The 19,481-nt window shown below is 37.4% G+C and overlaps 2 protein-coding genes across 2 annotated transcripts; both read right to left on the bottom strand.

Moving 5' to 3' along the window:
- Nucleotides 1–3,491: 3,491 nt before the first annotated feature.
- HOXC8 (homeobox C8) lies at nucleotides 3,492–7,273 on the bottom strand. Its single transcript, XM_005307709.4, has 2 exons — nucleotides 6,836–7,273; nucleotides 3,492–5,101 (listed from the first exon to the last, which is right to left on the bottom strand). The coding sequence occupies exons 1-2, from the start codon at nucleotides 7,269–7,271 to the stop codon at nucleotides 4,809–4,811; spliced, it is 729 nt and encodes a 242-aa protein (XP_005307766.3). The 5' UTR covers nucleotides 7,272–7,273; the 3' UTR covers nucleotides 3,492–4,808.
- Nucleotides 7,274–13,440: 6,167 nt separating this feature from the next.
- Nucleotides 13,441–17,448, bottom strand: HOXC9 (homeobox C9). Its single transcript, XM_005307743.4, has 2 exons — nucleotides 15,718–17,448; nucleotides 13,441–14,035 (listed from the first exon to the last, which is right to left on the bottom strand). Exons 1-2 carry the CDS (start codon nucleotides 16,253–16,255, stop codon nucleotides 13,791–13,793), a joined length of 783 nt encoding a protein of 260 aa, XP_005307800.1. The 5' UTR covers nucleotides 16,256–17,448; the 3' UTR covers nucleotides 13,441–13,790.
- Between the last annotated feature and the right edge of the window lie 2,033 nt (nucleotides 17,449–19,481).

Below are 19,481 nucleotides of genomic sequence, written 5' to 3'. Positions count from 1 at the left end.
TTTATTCACTTTACAAACCACCAATAAATTTTATAACAGGTAGTTAAAAGTTACGAGGGGGAAGCAACCACCACAACAGCTCTAAGAACACAATGGACTCCTCATTTTCCAACGAGTAGACCAGAGAATAGAATCCATACAGTGAACAGGAAATTTTATCCCTGCAAGGCAGAGGGTAACCTGTCCGACACATTTCCCCCCGCCCTTGAAACATTAGGGCCCATGACTTCAGTATTTAATTCTCATTCCCTTTATCCAACAGCCTTGTCTGGAAAAATAGCCTCTCGCTTCTTTCCTTGAATTAAATATTCGCGAAATCATTTCCCCTCCCCACACCCCTTGGAAAAGGTAAAAGGGGATCAAATCTAGGAAGAAGTGTGTGTGGGGGTTGGGGGGATATGGCAGCTAGAAAATGTGGAAGGATTCATTTCTTTCCAAGTTTTGTTTTTCAAACTTTCCGTGTTCATCCTCGTCTTTTTTTCAACCCATCCTCCTGCCTATCTGCATGCAGTGCAAAAAATATAAAATAAAATAAAATAAAATAAATGCCCGAGAAATTCGTTGCCTCTAAAATATAATCTTTGCCCATTTCGAGTATAAAATCTAAACGAATTTTTTAGCCTAATGGCTGCATTGTCATGTAGCTGCTGCTATGATTAGAATAATAAATTAAGGCAAAATGAGCAATATGCTCAAACTCAGTTTTTTAAGGAATTACATTTTTCACAAATCACAAATGGAGATCCGAAGGAAATTTGATTGGCTAATAAAAAGCGTGAAATAGGATATTTCTCACTTCAGGCGGGTAGATGAGTCTAATTTCAGTAATACTGAAGCAATGATTGTTTCTGAATAAGCCACTTTGTGAACAGCGTATCTTCTTTCAAATTACTTTACCCCATAAAATGGTCTTTTCTCCTTTTCTCTTGAAATGGTGGAGTGATTACAAAAATAACCGGATGTCAACTGAAGATGCGACTCTGTTGTGTTGACTAGACAGCATAAACATTTACCCCAAAAGTTACTGCTTCACTTGTAGTTTCAATAATTTAACTCCTAACTCTTTGATAGATGAGTGTCGCTATGTGATATTCGTTCATATAAAACTACTTAGAGATGTGGATTTAAATATGATGGATAGACTGCGCATACAGCTTTTTTAACAATTTTAAACAGAACACTTTGATAAGTTATCTTTCTTCTTTGAACCTCTCTAAGAACAGTATGAGTTCGTCAAGACCTTTAAAAAAAGTATAGAAATAGCACACGCTGCTTTCTGCAAAGGCTCCTTAACATTGCTATAGAAGGTGTGAAGAGCATAGATCCATTCTCTTGAACCAAGCGGAAGAAAACTACGGTGTTGTAAATGGCAGATGAATAACCCTGAAGAGTATACCTCTGTTGAGATAAACCAGCCTATTTTATGCCTAATAAAACAGTTTACCTTAAGTGTCTACATTCGAAATGGAAAAGCCTATAGTGATCCGTATTATGTTTAGCGCTTTAATGGAGAAAATGAGTGCATGAATATATTATGTCCACTCTAGAATGTGCAATAACATAGAAGTGTGTGTGCGCTTGTGTATAATTCTAGAATTCGGGAGTGGAGGGAGTGTATACTGAGAATTCGATAGATAGATAGATAGATAGATAGATAGATAGATAGATAGATAGATAGATAGATAGATAGATAGATAGATAGATAGATAGATATTCCAATTCTACCTCACCCCCCAATCTGCCCTAGAATTCTATATAGACACATTCTTATTGCATATGCACATGCATTTTGTGTTTGTGTTTTTAACATGAATAATAGGCACACATACAATCTGCATTAGAATTCTAGAATGAGACAGTCACCCGTCCTTGTTCCATATGCATATGCATTGTTTGTGTTTGTGTTTTGAACGTGAATACATGCACGACATACAATCTGCACTAGGTTTCTAGAATGAAACATACGCAGATTCATATTCCATATGCCTATGCCTTGTGTGTGTGTGTGTTGAGCATTTATATATGCATACACACATAAACGGTACGAGAAATCTAGAATTACACTTACACATAGTCATATTGCACAGACACATGCATTATATCTGTGGGGGTGTATGGCTATACATATCAGTATAGGTTTAATATGTAATAAACTAGTTCTTCCTCCTTGTATACTCTTCCTGAGCAGTGTCCAACATTTTCAATTATTTGAAGCATTTAAATCCTTTAATCTTGGTGTTTTGGGTTAAGAATGTCCCAAACCCCAGTCTCTTCTCCAGACATAGTTCAGGGCATCAGGATGTATCTTAGGAATCTTGTGCTTTCTTATCTATACTATCGTTGTAAACAACCCGTCACTTTTATACCCACTACGACTATATGATGTAGTCCATTTATCAACAGACAAGAAAAAAAGAAACATTTTCGAGAGCAGTATATATGGTTTAACAAAATGACGCTGAGGGTCATATTTATAATATTCCTATTTTACAAAGGGAAGAACTGAAGTCATCACATTCAGGTTTTATTGGAAGAGATTCAGTGTCGTGTCACTTGGACATCTTCAGGTGCAAGAGAGATAACTGGGATTGATTTATTTATTCATAAAAATAATTTCTGATTTTGCATCTGAAAAAGCTATTCATTGCTTTCATGACAATTTTCTTCGTAAGATGCTTATAAGGGTTTCACTTAGTTAACTATATTCGCATACAGTCCAAGTATGGCTTATGAATATCTCTACAACGTAGTTAAAGCACATTTTAATGTATACATAATCTCTTTCCAATCTCTCAATCGCTTTATAACGATCGCTTGCAAGTAGCAAATTGCACATACGTATGACATGAAAAATTCTGAATCTTCTGGGTTATTGTAACCTCATTTTGAGCAAAGAAAGAAAGAGTGAAGGATTTGCTGCACTTTAGAGCTATGGAAGACTAGAATGTTACACTTTTGAGACCTTTCAGTAGAAGTTCCCAGCTGAGGAAAGTAAAATAAAGCTATTTACTTTTAATACATTGTTCTTTCTCTCCTCTCCCCCCCTCCCCCATCCACCCCAAGGAAGAACTATAGGGTAATGTGGACATGCGTAGGCATGTTTCATACCAAGAGAAGAATTTTAACAATGAATATTTCTGGAAGCTTGCAACTTGAAAATGGAGTTAAAAAAAAAACCCTAAGACTACATATCAGTAAACAATATTGCATTGGTAATGATAATACCAGGTTTTATTTGCCCCCCCCCCCCCGCTTATTCACCATGTCTAATTACCCACATTTATTGTAGTTGTGCCAAGAGTCAGACATCCTGATTTCCTTGCAACTTAAAGATGGCTCTTGGTTTTGAACTGTGCGAGCATGGGGACCAGTAACTTGAATGTATGAAATATTACTTGGGACTCATTGGCATCTCCTAACTGTGTATGTGTGTGTATGAATGGCTTTAAATTAATGCATAACAATTTACGCAACTCAGCCCTTCTAAAATCTTTTTTTAATTATTATTATTTATTTATTTACGTAATGTCTCACGTATACAATACAAATCCACGGTGTCCAGAAATTGGCTTCTGGCAGAAATTGCTACATTCAGAGTTTGAACACGCAGAACTATGCTTTTACATAAAACAAATGACTTTTTTTCCGAGCATGTTGCATTAACAGATAAGTCAAGACAAATAGATAACTATACATTCAGTGCAATTTAGTTCTACACTACTTTATAAGCACAATAAAATAATACAATACTGTGCGTTCTCAACTAGGCAGTTTCAGTTGTTGGGAATTTTTTTTCCAAGAAAATAAGCAGCAACAAATACAACAAAACCGCATTACAAATACTTTGAAAGCATGACTCCTTCTATAGGTAGTGAAAAGTACATTACAAGGTTTTTTTTTATTATTATCATTTTATTTTATGCTACTTAGTAGCTTGCATCAGGGCAAAACGCAGCTCGCTCGCTCTTTTCCTTTAATAAATTCTGACCAAGTAAAATTTAGGATATGTAAGCCCCTTGTTGATAATAGATTTGTTTATTATTGCAGGTTTCCCTTTAGGTAGTATATTAAGAATTTCGAGTGCTCACACAGTGAAATGGTAAACAGTGCCTATATAAATCATGAAATGTTAGGCTCTTAGCCTTCATGTTTTGGCCTACCGAGACATAGGCGTATAGGTATTATCTACATACAGATATATTCATATATAGCTAATATGTGCGTGGTGTCACCTATAGTCACCCACCAATCTTCCAATTCAGACAGGCAGCTAAAAGTTAAATGATAACTGGGTATTAGCACTGAAGATATATAGATATATATAGATATTAAAAATAAGCTAAGACTACCAGAAAGCAATATCATACTTCCCCTTGGATCATGAATGGGGAAAACCAAGGTAGAGAAGAAATACTATTCTAACCTATTAAAACAAATACATAAGATGCATACATTTATATATCTATCTATATATCTCTATCTAGATAGATAGGAGTGGGAGTAGGGGGAATCTACTGTTTGGAGATGTGGCATTTGCTTCAATGATTGGTTTGTGTTGGTTTTTTCCCCCCTCCTGCTGTTGTAATAAAGCCAACTATATATTTATGAAACCAAAAATGCAGCTATATATATATATAGAGAGAAAAGTAGGGGAAGTTGTTCTATGACAATAAAAAAGGCTACAACTGTTTGACAGGTAGTTACTGCTGTGTGAGGCTCTCCATTCTATACTCTATAAAAGCAAATGACCGTCGTAAACATCTCGATTTATCATCTGCCATAAAACGAGACTTCAAGGAGCTGAGAAATCAGTCCTTGCTTTCTTCTTTTTCCTCCTCTTCTTTTTCCTCTTCTTCATTCCCTTCTTCCTCGGTTTTCTCTTCGTCCCTGGCCCCCGGGAGCTTGTCTTTGTTGTTTTCCTTTTTCCATTTCATTCTCCTGTTCTGGAACCATATCTTCACTTGCCTCTCCGTCAGTCCCAGGGCGTGAGAGACCTCAATCCGCCGCTTCCGTGTCAAATAAGGGTTGAAGAGGAACTCTTTTTCTAGCTCCAGGGTCTGATACCGGCTGTAAGTCTGCCTGCCACTGCGCCTTCCGGGAGCTATAGAACACAAACAACATAACTTGTTAGCTCTCTCCTTGTGCTTTTTTTTTTAACTCCTTGCCTGATCTTTCCTAGAGACACTGGTGGTCTTCCCTTCTCTATGCCTGCAGCCCCGAAATAAAACAAACTATTTATTTATAATAATAATAATAATAATAATAATAATAATAATAATAAACCCTAATCATGCTCCCTCCCACCCCAGACCCTTCTTCTGCAAAATATCCACCTCTTGTTTCCCTTTGCAAATGTAATTCACAAAATATATCCTCCCAGCTTCCTAATATTTGATGGATTTTAGCTGTGGTGTTAAATCAAATTAAACAAATTATGTTTTTAAAAAATATTTTTATTACTAATCCAACCTCTCCCAGCCCACTCCTCTTCTGCAAAATGTCTAACTGTGGTTTCCTTTTGCAAATGTAGCTCACTAAATATATGTTCACAGCTTCCTAATATAGTTGAGCCCTGAGGACCTGCCTTTTTGTTGGATAAGCTACCTCTCCCTTGTGTGTTTGTATTGTCAATGTGTGTGTGGGTGTGTATACACATATAGAGATGTGTACATATGTATATGTATATACATACACAGGAAGTGTATTGAAAACAGTTACATAAATAGACATTTACAACAACAAAAGAAAAAGGGCTTATGTATCTGAATCTGACTCCTTACACTCCCTTCTGCATAGTGCTTACTCGGTGAGAAAAAATCATAGATTTGCTAAAATATCTTATAGCTCGAAATTATGACATGTGGTTGCCTGTAAATCAAAGTTTTGATAAATAACGTTTTCCCACTTTATGTCTAATTTAAGCCTTTTCTGGGCCAAAGCCTAAAAGCGTTTACAAGGCAAGTGGGTCTTCTTGGGGGCTGGGGGAAACTTTATTGCTTAGATTGTCCTTTAAAATTAGCACTCGATAGTCTAACCTTCATATGTTTTGAATTAACAAGCATTATATACAATCTTGAGGCTAGGGGAGAGAAACTTGTACTTTGAAGTATTTAGGATTCTGTATAAATGAGGAATGGTTGCAGTTTACTTCATCAAACAAAGTTCTGTTAAGTCCATTTTCCTTTCTCCCTTTATCTTTTCCTGTCCAGGACAGTAGAATGTTCCCTCCATCCCACCCAGCTCTGAACTAAGTTCCCCTTTAAGTTTAACTTGTATTTAATTATATATATATAGAGAGAGAGAGAGCGAGAGAGAGAGAGATATAGATATAGATAGATAGCTATATAGAGAGTAATACTTTACATATATACCTATATATGTGTAATGTTTTATATATATATATATATATGAACATACATATGTAAAGTATGAATAATTTCCTTATGCAAGTTCCTACCTTTTAGTCTAAGTCTCCAAACGGTTAAGAAAGGCTCTATGACATTTTAAAGAGCAGTGTATTATCAACATGCAAATAACCTCGTGGGAGCTGTATCTTATTGCCTATCCTCAAGGCAAGCAATAAAAAACAAGTTTTACTTTATTGTGATTTAAACCCTTTGCACAGTATCACCTTGCTGTCTCTCTAGTAACTGCTGGCTTGTTTGCTTTCAAAGGACTTCCTAGGAAGAAGAAATATTATTACAAAACTGCTCATTTCTTTCAGACTTTACAGCTATGTCTATCTTTTTTCATATATAGATATATAGATATATAGATATAAAGATATAAAATAAAGAAAAAACAGTTAAAGGAGGAGAGAAAAAAATGTCCTAACCGTGTGGTCTCATCCATGGGAACATGAGACTGGGAGACGAATTTTGATTTAAATGGCCTTGTCCCTCGCTAGAGTTACTGTTGGAAGACGATTTACAGTCAGGATATTGTACAACGGTCGCCTCTTGCTGGGCACCATAAAGCGACTGCCTTGGTAGAGCTTCATATCCATAGAATTTAGACGCGTCTCCGTGACACGCCAAGGCGCATGGGTTTTGCTGGTATCCAGAGTTAGAGATGCTGGAGGTTCCGTGGTGGAAAAACTCTTGGACATGGTGTGAAGGGTGTTGGAAGCTGGGAGCGGTAGCGCCCGGACCATAAACCAGAGCATGGCTCCTGCTTACACTTTGTGGAAATCTGCAGTCGTAGTAAGTTGGTTCCAGCGATTCACCGCCTTTGTACTTGGAAAAAAGAGGATTTACAAAGTAGGAACTCATGACTTTCGCATGAAAAAAAAAAGTCTTTAATTCTAGGAGATTAGTGCTAGGCTCTCCCTGGACTGTATAAAGTCCTGAGTTTAGTGGCTTTTTTTTTTTATGAGCTCTCAAAGACGTTTCATAGTGCCTGAGTGTGTATACGGCTGCTTTATGCCTCTTAATGCTCTTGACTTCTCTTGTATCTGTCGGTAGGTAGAGCTCTCTCTCAGTTTGTCTGTAAGTTGCTCCTTCCCTTTAACACCATAGGCAAATTCCTCAAAATCCCGATGGTGTGGCGCTTTCACACGCGATTTGTACTCATCACTCTTCTACACCAAGACAGGCTAGAAAGAAAATGACAAGGATTTGGGGGGTCTTGAAGGGGGTGAAGGGTACGTGGAAAAACCAGCCTTCAGAGGGGAAGGGGGAAAAACATATCTAATGAATGAAGGAGGGTTATGAAAGGTGCGCATTAATATCTTTAGGTGCTTTTTTGCAAGCGAGCCTCTTCACTTATCTCAGCAAATACATGCGCCAGCGAGGTCAATTTAGGTAACCTCAACAGGTAAAAGAAACGCCAGCCAGACCAATTCGGTGTCAATAGAAATATTATTTTCGTGGCGATATTTTGATGGGGTTTAAAGACAAACAGGAAACCAACTGAGTGTTGGTTACGTATTTACAGCGAGGTTTTCGTCTCTTCTCTTCTGACACTACGTCTGTAGGGTTATGAGTCGGCACCCTATTCAGCTCATTGGCATCCCTTCTTCCTATTTTTGTTGTTGTTGTTTGTTGTTGAAAAATCGAAATGGAACAAACAAACAGAACAAAAAGAGAAGCTGCCCCTATAGGAGACAATTGGTTTGATTGGTTGGTTATTGTTGCCCTATTTTAAAAATAAATAAATAAATGAATGAAGAGTCTGGGATTTTTTTTCCTCTTCCTTTTGGACCAACCATTGAAAACCCACCGCTGAAAATAACAGGAAAGCATCATGTCAAGGAAATAAAGTAAACAATGCATTTAAGAAAGCTACTTTTGAAGAAAGAGAGGAAAAATGGGACAGAAAGTATGAACTCTCTTTTGTGTGGGTGTCTGTGTGGGTGGGTGGGTGTCAGTGTGTGTGTGTGTGTGGTTAGGGTTGCCTTTAAAAATCGACATGTTTCTAAATCACAGACAGTTGTTTCCATGTTTTAATTTTGCAGATGCTGCTAAAGCACCTATTTCCCCCTCTAGTTTCCCTTCACTATAAATGACCATTCATTGAAACCTTTCACTTGAGACACTTCATTTTATGATAGCATTAAGGAACTCAGACCATTAAATATAGGATAAGCCAGCAGTCTTCCTCTTAAAATTTTGAAGGGGAAAAAGGTTTGCAAATTAATCCTTCCTGTGCTGTTCTGCAGCTTTTTAAAAGTGAAAAAATCAAAGTCACGTCTATAAATTATGGAGTGATATTAACTGTCAGCGTTTTCCCTTCAAATATTTCCAGCGATCGCTTCAAATTTTCCCCCATGTTCTTTTTGAAAATGCAAGTTAATTAATTTCAGAAAAGACCTAAGAAATGCCAACTGTTCTGAAGTGTGGAAGAGTGAAATACATTTTAACGCAAACTTACGAAGATATTTCCAGGGTTCCAATTCTTCATTTTAGTGGCATGAACTAGTTAAAATATTTGGTGAGACTGGCATTTAGGTGTATTTTTTTTTAAGTAGACATCTTTTCAGGAGGGAGAAAACAAAACAACCTTCCCATGTCTATTAGGTGTCCCCAAATAAAACAAACGATTGTATTTTCTCTTTCAAAAAGCTTCACAGATTGGATTTTTTCCCCATATATACATATATATACGGAGAGCAATTTTCCAACCATATCGTAGGTTATGACTGAAATGAAAAGATACGTGTGCGGTGAGCAAATATTATCCACACATTAACAATAATTATAAACAGGGTAGAATTAGCATGTCGAATTTTACATGAGAAAATGTTATGTCTCATTAAACCCCTAAAAACAATTTAAAGGGGGAAATAAGCACCTGGGGATATAAACGCCTTAATTAGCAGCTAATAGTCAATGTAACCATTTTACAGGGATATGATCAACCTAATTCCTACTTTTAAATACCCAATAACTAAACATTCTATACATGGCGGTGGATTTATATTTAATGACTGAGAATTCAGATAGTCTCTTCTTGAAATTAAATTATGTGACTGAAACATTAGCTGCATTTTTAGCCGAATGTGCATTTGTGTGATACCTAAAGATACACTAAATAATGCAGACTATTTATCAAGCCGTATGAGGGCTTAACAATAAATGTTTACCTTCAAGGTCCATGCAAAAAACATTCTCATTAAATCAGTTATGTGCAACTCTCAGATCTTCCTAAAAATATCTTGACATTTACGGTCCAGTGAAAGTACTGTTCTTTGTCTACAGTTTTTTTGGTTTGTGTGTGTGTGCCGCCACGCTTCGGAATGTAGCTTTATAAATTTGTCTGTATTGTAGGATTAGATTTTTTTTATTGTATTTGTCATGGGTGCGAGTTAATGTTCTGATCTTACTACCAAAAAAAAATGTTACGGATTCATTTTTTTTTCAGAAACATATTCTTGAAAAGGTGTAACTTGTGTTAGCTTTAATAAAGAAAAAGACTTCAACAAAACAGCTTTCTCCGCAAGCATTTTATATATTTACTAGTTGATGCTGGACTGAGGGGCTCTGTGTCTCATCAGATATAATTAACTGATATTTTTTTAAAATCTATTTATTGAAAGACTATTTTACCTAAGAATCAGAGCTTTGCTATCACCTTGACAGTTTCTAATGTGTTTGCTTTTCCGATACACATTATAAGCTAATTTACAAGTCATAGGTGAGGGAATTTATACATATTTGTTTTGATTTGTTTTTCTTACAACCTTTTAGAGGCCTAAAGGTGTAATAGGATGCGTTGTAACTTAATGGGCCAAACGACTTCTAATATTGAACAACAGCGCCATCTTGCGTTTTCTTTAACCAAGATAGAGAGAGAGAAAAAAAGAGGGAGGAAGGGAGGGAGAGGGAGAGAGAGAGAAATCCCTCTGTCAAAAAGGAAAAGGAGCGGTTTCTTCAGCATCTAAATCAGATTTTATATATCTATATCTATATCTATATATATAATCTGATTTAGATGTATATATAAAGATATATATAGATATATATATAAAGCCAAAGAAAACTGTATGATTGACTAAACTGTGAAGTGGCTATGGGTATACTGAGCTTATCAGAAGGCATTTTATAACCAATAATTACACGAATTACTGATTTCCCAGAGAGCTTGATATGCCGCCTTAGCAATATAATGAGATAGTGACTGTTTCTTCAAAAACAAGAGGGTAGTGTTTTTGCACAAATAATTTCTGTTTCTTCTTTTTCTGCTAAGGAACTTATAAAAAAGCACAACGTGTATACACACTGACAAACAAACACAGCAGCGTACCATCTCTCTCCTTCAACCTTCAGTGCTTTTATCAGTTTTAATTTAGGGTGGTATTTTTCTCCCCTGAGCCAAGGGGGTCTGTTGTTTGTAGTTTGTAGACAAAACATTCCAATAATCCGGTTTCAAAGAGAAAAGCACCCACCTTATTTAAACCATAAAACAATTAAACCCAGACGTCTAGCCAGTTCTGTGGTCCTGTTTTGTTCAATTCTATTCAGCACACATAGCAGTGACACAAACAGAGTTGTAAAACTGGCTTTTTTCCCCCCCTGCGGAAATGTACCTATGGACAGCTTTCAAAGCTGTAGTATCCTGTCTTTTTTGTGTGCGTTACAAAAGGGCCATCTTTAAACGAAGCAGGAATATATATACACAGAGATGCAAACCATATGCCCAAGGAAGATCCTCCATTTGAGTATTATTGTTACATTCATGACCAGCAATACTCACCGCAAGGTTCTGAAAATGTGCTTCTCTCTCTCTTTTTTTAAGTCACGTTGCATCTTTTCTTTTTCTTATCGAAAGAGTAAGACTCTCCAATTGCAGAGCATTTCAATGCCTGCTCAGTTATTATTCCCCACTATCACCCAACGGCCAAGTGACACTTAAAATTATGGGGCAACTCTGCAGTTAAGAGCCTTGCACATGAACTGTAACTGCAGCAGGATTTAAAACAAAACAGCCCATCACCAACAAAAGAAAACCCTCGACGGAGACAAAAGGGGCCATATCCCTTCGTGCCCATAAGCTCCAATGGGACTTGTGCCGGAGTAAAGACTGCAGGATGGGCTGGGGGGAGGGTAAGCGACCTATGGTCTCTTTGGAAATGAGATCGGGTTGAATGAGGGGTGGGGGTTTCAAAACTGAGACGCATGGATCATTTCTTTTCAACGTTAATAAAAGCATTTCATTACATAGCCACCAGAGAGGTGGGCCCGAAGCTGATTTAAAAGTCCCATCCAAAGTGGGAACTTGTCCAATATAAGGGATGAACTTTCTCCATTGCAAATATGAGGTGGCCAATCCATTTTGAAATCCCAACAGTGGTTTGTTTGTTTTTAATCGAGTTCACGCAGACGGATTTAGAAGGGGAGGAGAACGGGAAAATATACACGAAATGACAGGACTATTTTTGGTTGGGTTGGACTGGATTCAGTTTTGGTGGTGGTTGTGTTTTTGTTGTTGTTGCTGTTGGGTTTTTTTTTTTTTTTTTTTTTTGGCCCATCCTTCTTGGCGCTGCTAAAATGCCTTTTAACCTGCACTTTTCAGTGGGCTCCTTAGGACGTTCCAAACATAAAAAGAGCAGGGGACTTGGGCTCTGAATGAACTGAGCTGTTAGCTGCCACTGTTTCCAGGATGTTGCTCGAGCTGAGGTACTGTGGTGGACCCATACCACCTTAAATAAAAGCCCCGATGCCATAAAAGCGAGAGTACAAATCAGTAAAGGGGGGGAAACCTCAAAACGTTAAGAAAGAAATATTAAAGGACAATATTTTATAAGATCAGTGGGTAATGGCTTCCAGATTTTTTATTTCGGAGAAGGCTGAGAAGCCAAAGGCGACAAGCATATCCTACTACCTCGCTCTGCTTTTGATTAGAAAGATTAGAACCCTGCTCTCCTGATTTCATTAAAGAAAGGCACCTTATAACAAGTTTGGATGATTAAGCATCCCCCGCTGATCATTTTTTATACTTTCTCTCCCCCTCTTGTCTCTCTTTGAGCAGCCTCTGAGCACCCATCAATTTATACCTCAAGCTAAAAATGTATTGTGACAGCCTGTTCTCACCCATCTGGGCCACTTAAAATTGTCACGAACCACTACAACAACAGAAACTTCCTACCCATTTTAGACTGGTAGCACTGGTCCCTACCTACCACAGCAGACAAGCCAGACCTCTGTACAGAAAGAAAGGGAGGCGGGAGGTTGAGGGGGGGGGAAACGTATTTCATTTAGACCGAAAAATTCTCTCCCCCCCACACACACATTTTCTTGTTTTCTTATTTTTTTAACATTCCTCCCCAATCGATTATATTTTACTTTGCAACATAACGTCAGCTGAGGTGCAAGGAGATGAAGAAACCTACAAGCCGTGGCATCTCATTGACAACGCAGAATAGTTGCAATATAGGCGGATGTCAAACAGAGGAATGTTGCCGCAAGCACCCCTTTCCAGCATACATATTTAATCTTTTACATATACTTCGATTGCCCGGGGTCATAAATTACTACAATTAATTATCCAAACCTAAAAATTTATGGCACGTATAACCCTTACCTAAACGCATTTTATGATTATGCTATTAAATACAAAATGTTGTGAGCGGAAGCAGCGTCCTTTCTTTCCACCCATCTTCATTTGCTTCCTGTAATAAGGTATATTTCAAATTCCATTTCAACAGACTGCGATTTTTATCAGTGCTAAATTCACTGGTGCAAGGAGGGTGTCTCCTTTAAGAATCCCAACATAGTTTTGAATACCGTTGAAAAATAAACTCTGGTTGTTGTTTCTCAAGTAGAGTTTAAATAAAAGACACCTGCATGATAAGGTTTTTTTTTTTCCTTCTTTTTTTTTTCTTTTTGTAACGTTAAGTATATATTTACATAGAGCTGTTCTACTATAGCAAACATAACAATATTACAGAACGGGTCTGAGACAGGAATAAAATACACAAATAAGTACACCAGACCAACACTATGACAGAACATTTTTGAGCCTTTTTTCTCATTTTCTTTTGTACAAAATATGCACTCACAAAGTCATGAAATTAAAAAAATAAAACACTGGATAAGTTTAACTTACGAAATAAAATACTAAAAAAAAATTCAAGTACTTTTCTTTTATGTTTTCTGAAAAGGACAAAAAATCATTTTATTTTAGTTGCATTTTATAAAAGCATGGTGCTCCCAAAAGCTTGGCTGTGTTTAACTAATTCTAAACACTGATCAGCACATTCAAAGTCAGAAACATTTCGAACCAAAGAAACGGCTTTTCCTTCCTCCCTCCCCTCTCCTCCTTTCTCTTGCATTGATTTGACTTTGCCAACTTTATTGCTGTTCTTTATCGGTTTTTTCTTTATTCATTTTCTTCATTTTCATTCTCCTGTTCTGAAACCAGATTTTGACTTGGCGTTCAGTGAGATTAAGAACTCTGGCTACTTCGTACCTCCGGTCCCGTGTGAGGTACATATTGAATAAAAACTCTTTTTCCAGTTCCAGGGTCTGATACTTTGTATAAGGACATCTTTTCTTCCTTGTGGAACGTGCGTGAATCCAATTTGCGACGGGATTGCCTGAGAGAGAAGATTTTTTAAAAAAATATCATTAATTTCAACAGCTGGCTTCCCCTCTCTTCACACCCAGATTATTATTTTTTAAATAAACTTGTTTAATTAGGAAGTAGGTAAATATTTTAAAGTGACCTTCAGAAGGCATGAATGTGTTTATTTTTGGAGGGGGGGGGCATTTCCTTTCCTTTTACTATTGCTCTCAGATAAAAGTTTCAGTAAATAAAACCGTAGCAATGGGTTTAAAATAATAATCATCCCCTAGCAGGAGTAATCTAAGAACATAGTCATAAAAAGTAAAAATTCCCACCATTTTATAGGCCCATAAACTCTCTTTACAGCCTCTGCTCTCCAATACCTTCTCTATAACCAGACCAGTCCTGGAATGACTAGCTTTTTTTTTTTTTTTTAATATTTGGAGGATGCCACAGAATAAATCCATTGGCTCCAAAAAATACAGTCTTCAAGCCTAAAAGACCTTTCTCTCTGCTACCCCATCCCCACTTTGTTAGAACGAAAAAAAAAATACACTGTTTTATCGTTAGAATCATCTCCTTGATCCAACCGTAGGCTTTTTATAGAGCCATCTACCAGCAAAGGAGAATGTTTTCCCTGATCCTACTACTTGTTTTATCACAGACTTACTTTATATAGTCACATATGGATACTTATATCTATGAATGCATACATATAGAGGTACATATGGGGATACATCGACACCCACAGACTCACAATTTATAATTTATAAATCACCATTTCATCAGATTGTTAGGCCAGAAGTCTTAATAAACACATGGCATGCTTGTGTATGTGTGTGTATGTGTGTGTGTGTGTACATGTGTGTGTGTACAGGCATACACACTCACAGACTTAACTGGACGTTTATTCTAGTTCCACTAGATTTGGAATCACACTTTATTTTGCTCTATGTGCGTTGCCTTTATGCACTCACTATACTGTCAGAAGCAACTATCTGCATTTAAGAGACATATGGTCATTCTGAGATGAACATTTTAGAGTGGAAAAGACCGGTTACATTTGTAATGGTGCAAGGGGCATCTGGCTAATCAGATCCCCTACAGTGCTCAAGTTTTTTGCACTAAAGAAGATGGGCTTTTTTTCAAGTGTTCGGTCCAATATCCTGCCTAAAGCTGCTTTTCGCCTTTATCTAGCCCATAGATTCTGTATGCCTTTGCCTCCCATAATCCACACTCCTTAACACTTTTCTCAGGGCAACCACCTTTCCATTTCTTCCCACATGTTTGGAGTATTTTATGAATAATTACATAGGTGGGCATTTTTAAAGACATGTATATACCTCTCTCTATTTATCCCTAGGTGTTTTTCTCCCCACCCCCCACACACAAATCACTGAATTAACTCTCAACTAGAAGGGACTCTTCTTGACTGAAAGTGGAAATATCTGAGAGGCAGGAGCTTTGGTGGGGAGGCTGGGTTATGAATATTTTACCAAAGAAACAAATAGATTCCCCCCTATCGTTTTTTTTTTTTAAATGAAAATGAAACTACTTTGTCCTGAAGTTAGACTAGGGGAATTTTTAAACCCAGGTCTTCCTGTATATCTGGAGTTTTAGGACAGGGCCCTCTAAGGTAATTTCATTTTATTGAGTACTGTACTAGAGGCTGTAATGCCTCCCCGGTTGTAAACAAGAATGACTTCAACTTACTAGGGTCTAATTCGTTCTTTTCTTCTTTGTGTTTGCTCGAAGCGACTGCCTCCGATTCCGGAGAGGGTATAGTCTGCGGAGTTCGGTCTCTGAGATCACCCGGGGATCCGTACATGTAATCCGGATAACTACGCCCGTCCACCGGGCCACATTCCGCCCTTCGGCCGGGGAAAGCGTCCGGCTTCAGCCCGTAATGCCTGCTGCTGGGTGGGAAGCCAGGGAAGGACACAGCGCCTGAGATGGGTTCCAACCAAGTGCGCATATACCTGGTGTCAGCCCCAATGTGAGGCTGGTGGGTATACGGATGGTAAACCACAGAAGACTGAGAATGCACGGGAGCCCATGAAGTAGTAAAAACGGCCGGTTTAGGGGCAAAACTGCAGGATGGAAAATCGGCACAGTCCGGTACTAATCCTGAAGGTCTAGCTGCTGCAGGGTGAGAGCCAGTGGCTGGGAACCTTGATGCCAAGAGCTCTTCATTTTCATGACTTATCAAGGAATCTACATAATAGTTGCTTATGGGACCAGAAGCCGACATGTTCCCCCCTCTTTTACATTCATAAGATTATTGTATGAACTGTATGTGTACTTTTTATCTTCTCATAGAACAATCAGGGCAGGTAATTATTTTTTCAGCCTTTCCCAGTTTGCTATTGGCTCTCAGCTCTCACGTGATTGTATTTACCCAAAAATACAGTGTGGATCAATCCGCAGGTCTTTTTTTTTTTTTTTTTTTAAATAGAGACTATGCGACCTGGCTTTTCATAAAACTCTTGAAATAATGCAGATATTAGAAGCTATTCCTTTTGCATTTCATTAGCCAGAGGTGGCTATGTCTGGCATAAAAAGCTGTCCTGCTAGTGAGCCTATAAGGTATGTGTGTAAGGTATCCCAGGAACTATTTCTTGACGTAATTTGTCTCTGTCTGTCCTTTGCTTCTGCAGCTTGTATTCTATAATGGATACATTAAATTGAATATCAGTAAAAAGGGACTGGTTCAAAGTGTAATAGAGGTGTGTTTCCCATCATACTTCAGCACCACCCAAGGAAGGATCTGATTTTAGGCTCTTTTAGCCTAAAAATAAATGGACTTTTTGTCATCTGTTACAGGGAAATATAGTCGTCAAGCCTGCTTTAGGGCAAGAAATCTGTTGGTCACATGCATATCTATTTTTTAATAACTGTCTTCTGGAGTGGAAAGGATAACCTTGTAAAACATGAGTGGAAAATAATAACACCACCACCGCCCCCCTCCCCCAAAAAGACAGCTTTTGCAGATTCTCTCTGAATTGTTCGGCTAGTAGCCGTGGATGTTTTTATGTCCTTCAATAAAATTTTTACGAGGATCATTTGATTGTTCATAAATGTGTCTTTCATTAAATAAAACTGTAAGAGTGAATTTCGGCTATAAGGCGTAGCTGGGAACGGGAAAACCTTCTGAATGTTTACAGCAAGCAACAATGGACACTTGACACTTATATTATTATTATTTTAATGTATGGAAACTTTTTTTTGCCAAATCGATTGAAATAGTTTGGGTTCTGTTTTTTGTTTTAAATTCCTAACATTCGGTCTGCATTTTGAAAGAAATAACCTTCCCTTTGTAGAGAAAGGCAGGTAGGTAAATAGATCACGCCCATTGGATTCTGGAAGAATGGAGTTAGTTGATTTCTCTGGAAGAGGAGGATAAGAATAACCTACACAGAATAGCCACTTAAAAAAAAAAGAAACAAAAATGGGGATTATCTAGTGCTGAGAAGGGCAATTCACTTCGAATTTCATAGTAACTGGAGTGGGATGAAGGTGAATGCTCAAAATTTTGCAAGAACAAGAAAAGTGGAGTCTCAGAAGGTTATGGTGGTTTCTCGCAGAGCGAGACAGATAGACAAGGAGAGATAGAGAAAGAGAGAAAGACAGGGGCATATGCCCGTTAGTGATTCAGCATGCACCAGTGACATATATTATGGACAGTGTATGTAAGTCCCGTGAACACACATGACATGAATGCTTTTCCTCCCAGTATGTAACATAGGAAATTTGAACATGAAGAAAAAGCAGATGGCTACAGATACATGCCTAAATATGAATTAATATATGATGTTGCTTAAAAAGCCCCCAACCCCTAGAAACTTACAGCCCATGTTTCAACTGAGAAAAGATTAAGACTGCACCTTAATTCCAAAGTTCTTAATAAATATGCACAAGTCTGTCCTAGTTTCTGTTAGAAATGTATTTAATTATATCAAAGGACCACTTTAAATAGAAATTGATCTCTCTGTGTGTATGAAAATCCAAATTCGGACAGAGTCTATGAAATCTGAAGTCATCATCTCGTTCTCTCTCAGAATTTATTTTCATTCCGTTTTAGATCCTATGCTTTATGTGAGTCCTTAAAGGCAAATATTCCTATAGGAGTATAATGTCCCCTTTGGCCTCTATTGAGTTCAATTTATTTGTCAATCAAAAGTCTCTAGTGACGGTTGTTTTTATGTTCATGAGGGAAAAAATTATACTCATCATTCTTTCTCTATTTCCATTTTTGTTGACTACTCACTATGTAAGATTGCTAAGATGCTGTGATGTAAAAACGTGGATGTGTAAAGGAATCTTGTCTTTGGTACATGGCTGAATTATTGTAAATGGAGCCTTACAAAAGAATGGTTGGCTCTGGACATATATGCAGAAAGAAAGAGAGAGAGAGGACTTTATATACAGAGGGAGAGATAGAGAAAAGCAGTGAGTGCAAAGGAGGACTAGTGGAAAAATGTTGGGGGGGGGGAATGACAAAATATACAATATATGAAATACATAACGAGCAGAGATTATAAAAACACAGGGTTTAAATAAGTAAAAACAGTTCTTGTAACCTTAACACAAGCAGACAAGGTCACTAATTTAGTTGTGAATGGTGTATTTCTAGTGTTACACAAAGGAAAACATTGCTGGCCAAGATTTCTTTTATTTACACGGAAACTTTCATTAAATAGAATTGTTTACTCTCCATAGAGCTGCATAGGATTTTTTTTTTTAAGAATCATAACGTTTGCAGTACCAGCCTATTTCATTCAAGGAGCAGCATGCTTTGAGAAATTACCCAGTTCAAAACAGAGAGAGGCAGCTCATCTTAAAGGAAAATAAAAACATGGCTTAGCATAATATTATCAGAACATTTAGCTGTGTAATTGCATAACATAATTCTGAGTCTGTAGCGAAGTAAAATAATGTTCATTTATGTTTTTGTCCACATCAAACCTTCTACGTGGGTAAGCGTAAGGTTTCATGAATAAAGTCGAGTCGCAATGCAGGGCAAATGAATACATATTTTGAAATATACTTATTTTAGGGAGTAGTCTTTCCAACCGGAGGTAAACGTTAGAATTAAAATCAGGTTTGCTCCACAATCAATCCCAACAAGGTTATCTTGCAACATTTGTGAACGTTCTAGATAGTCTCTAAACAGATATGATTCTGTTTCCATAAATGCCTCGCTACTTGTTTAATGGAAGATTACCTCTACTGAAATGATGTTGAACTATCATTTCTCATGTAGGCTGTCTAATATCTCTTTCTCCTCCACTCCCCATTATTCTGAAAGCAAAAACTTCTGTGCATTTAACAAAACCAACATATCACTGCAAAATATAAACAATATCAAATTTTGGGGGGGAAATACAACAAAAATCATGTAGATTTGTAAATGTGACGTTAAAAAAGCGAACGCCATTGTTTATTTTATTGATCACCGTCTTGACACATTTAGTTTT

Source organism: Chrysemys picta, chromosome 22, assembly GCF_011386835.1.
Source record: "Chrysemys picta bellii isolate R12L10 chromosome 22, ASM1138683v2, whole genome shotgun sequence".
In the NCBI taxonomy this organism is placed as follows: Eukaryota; Metazoa; Chordata; order Testudines; family Emydidae; genus Chrysemys; species Chrysemys picta.
This window is presented reverse-complemented; position numbering and strand designations above follow the sequence as displayed.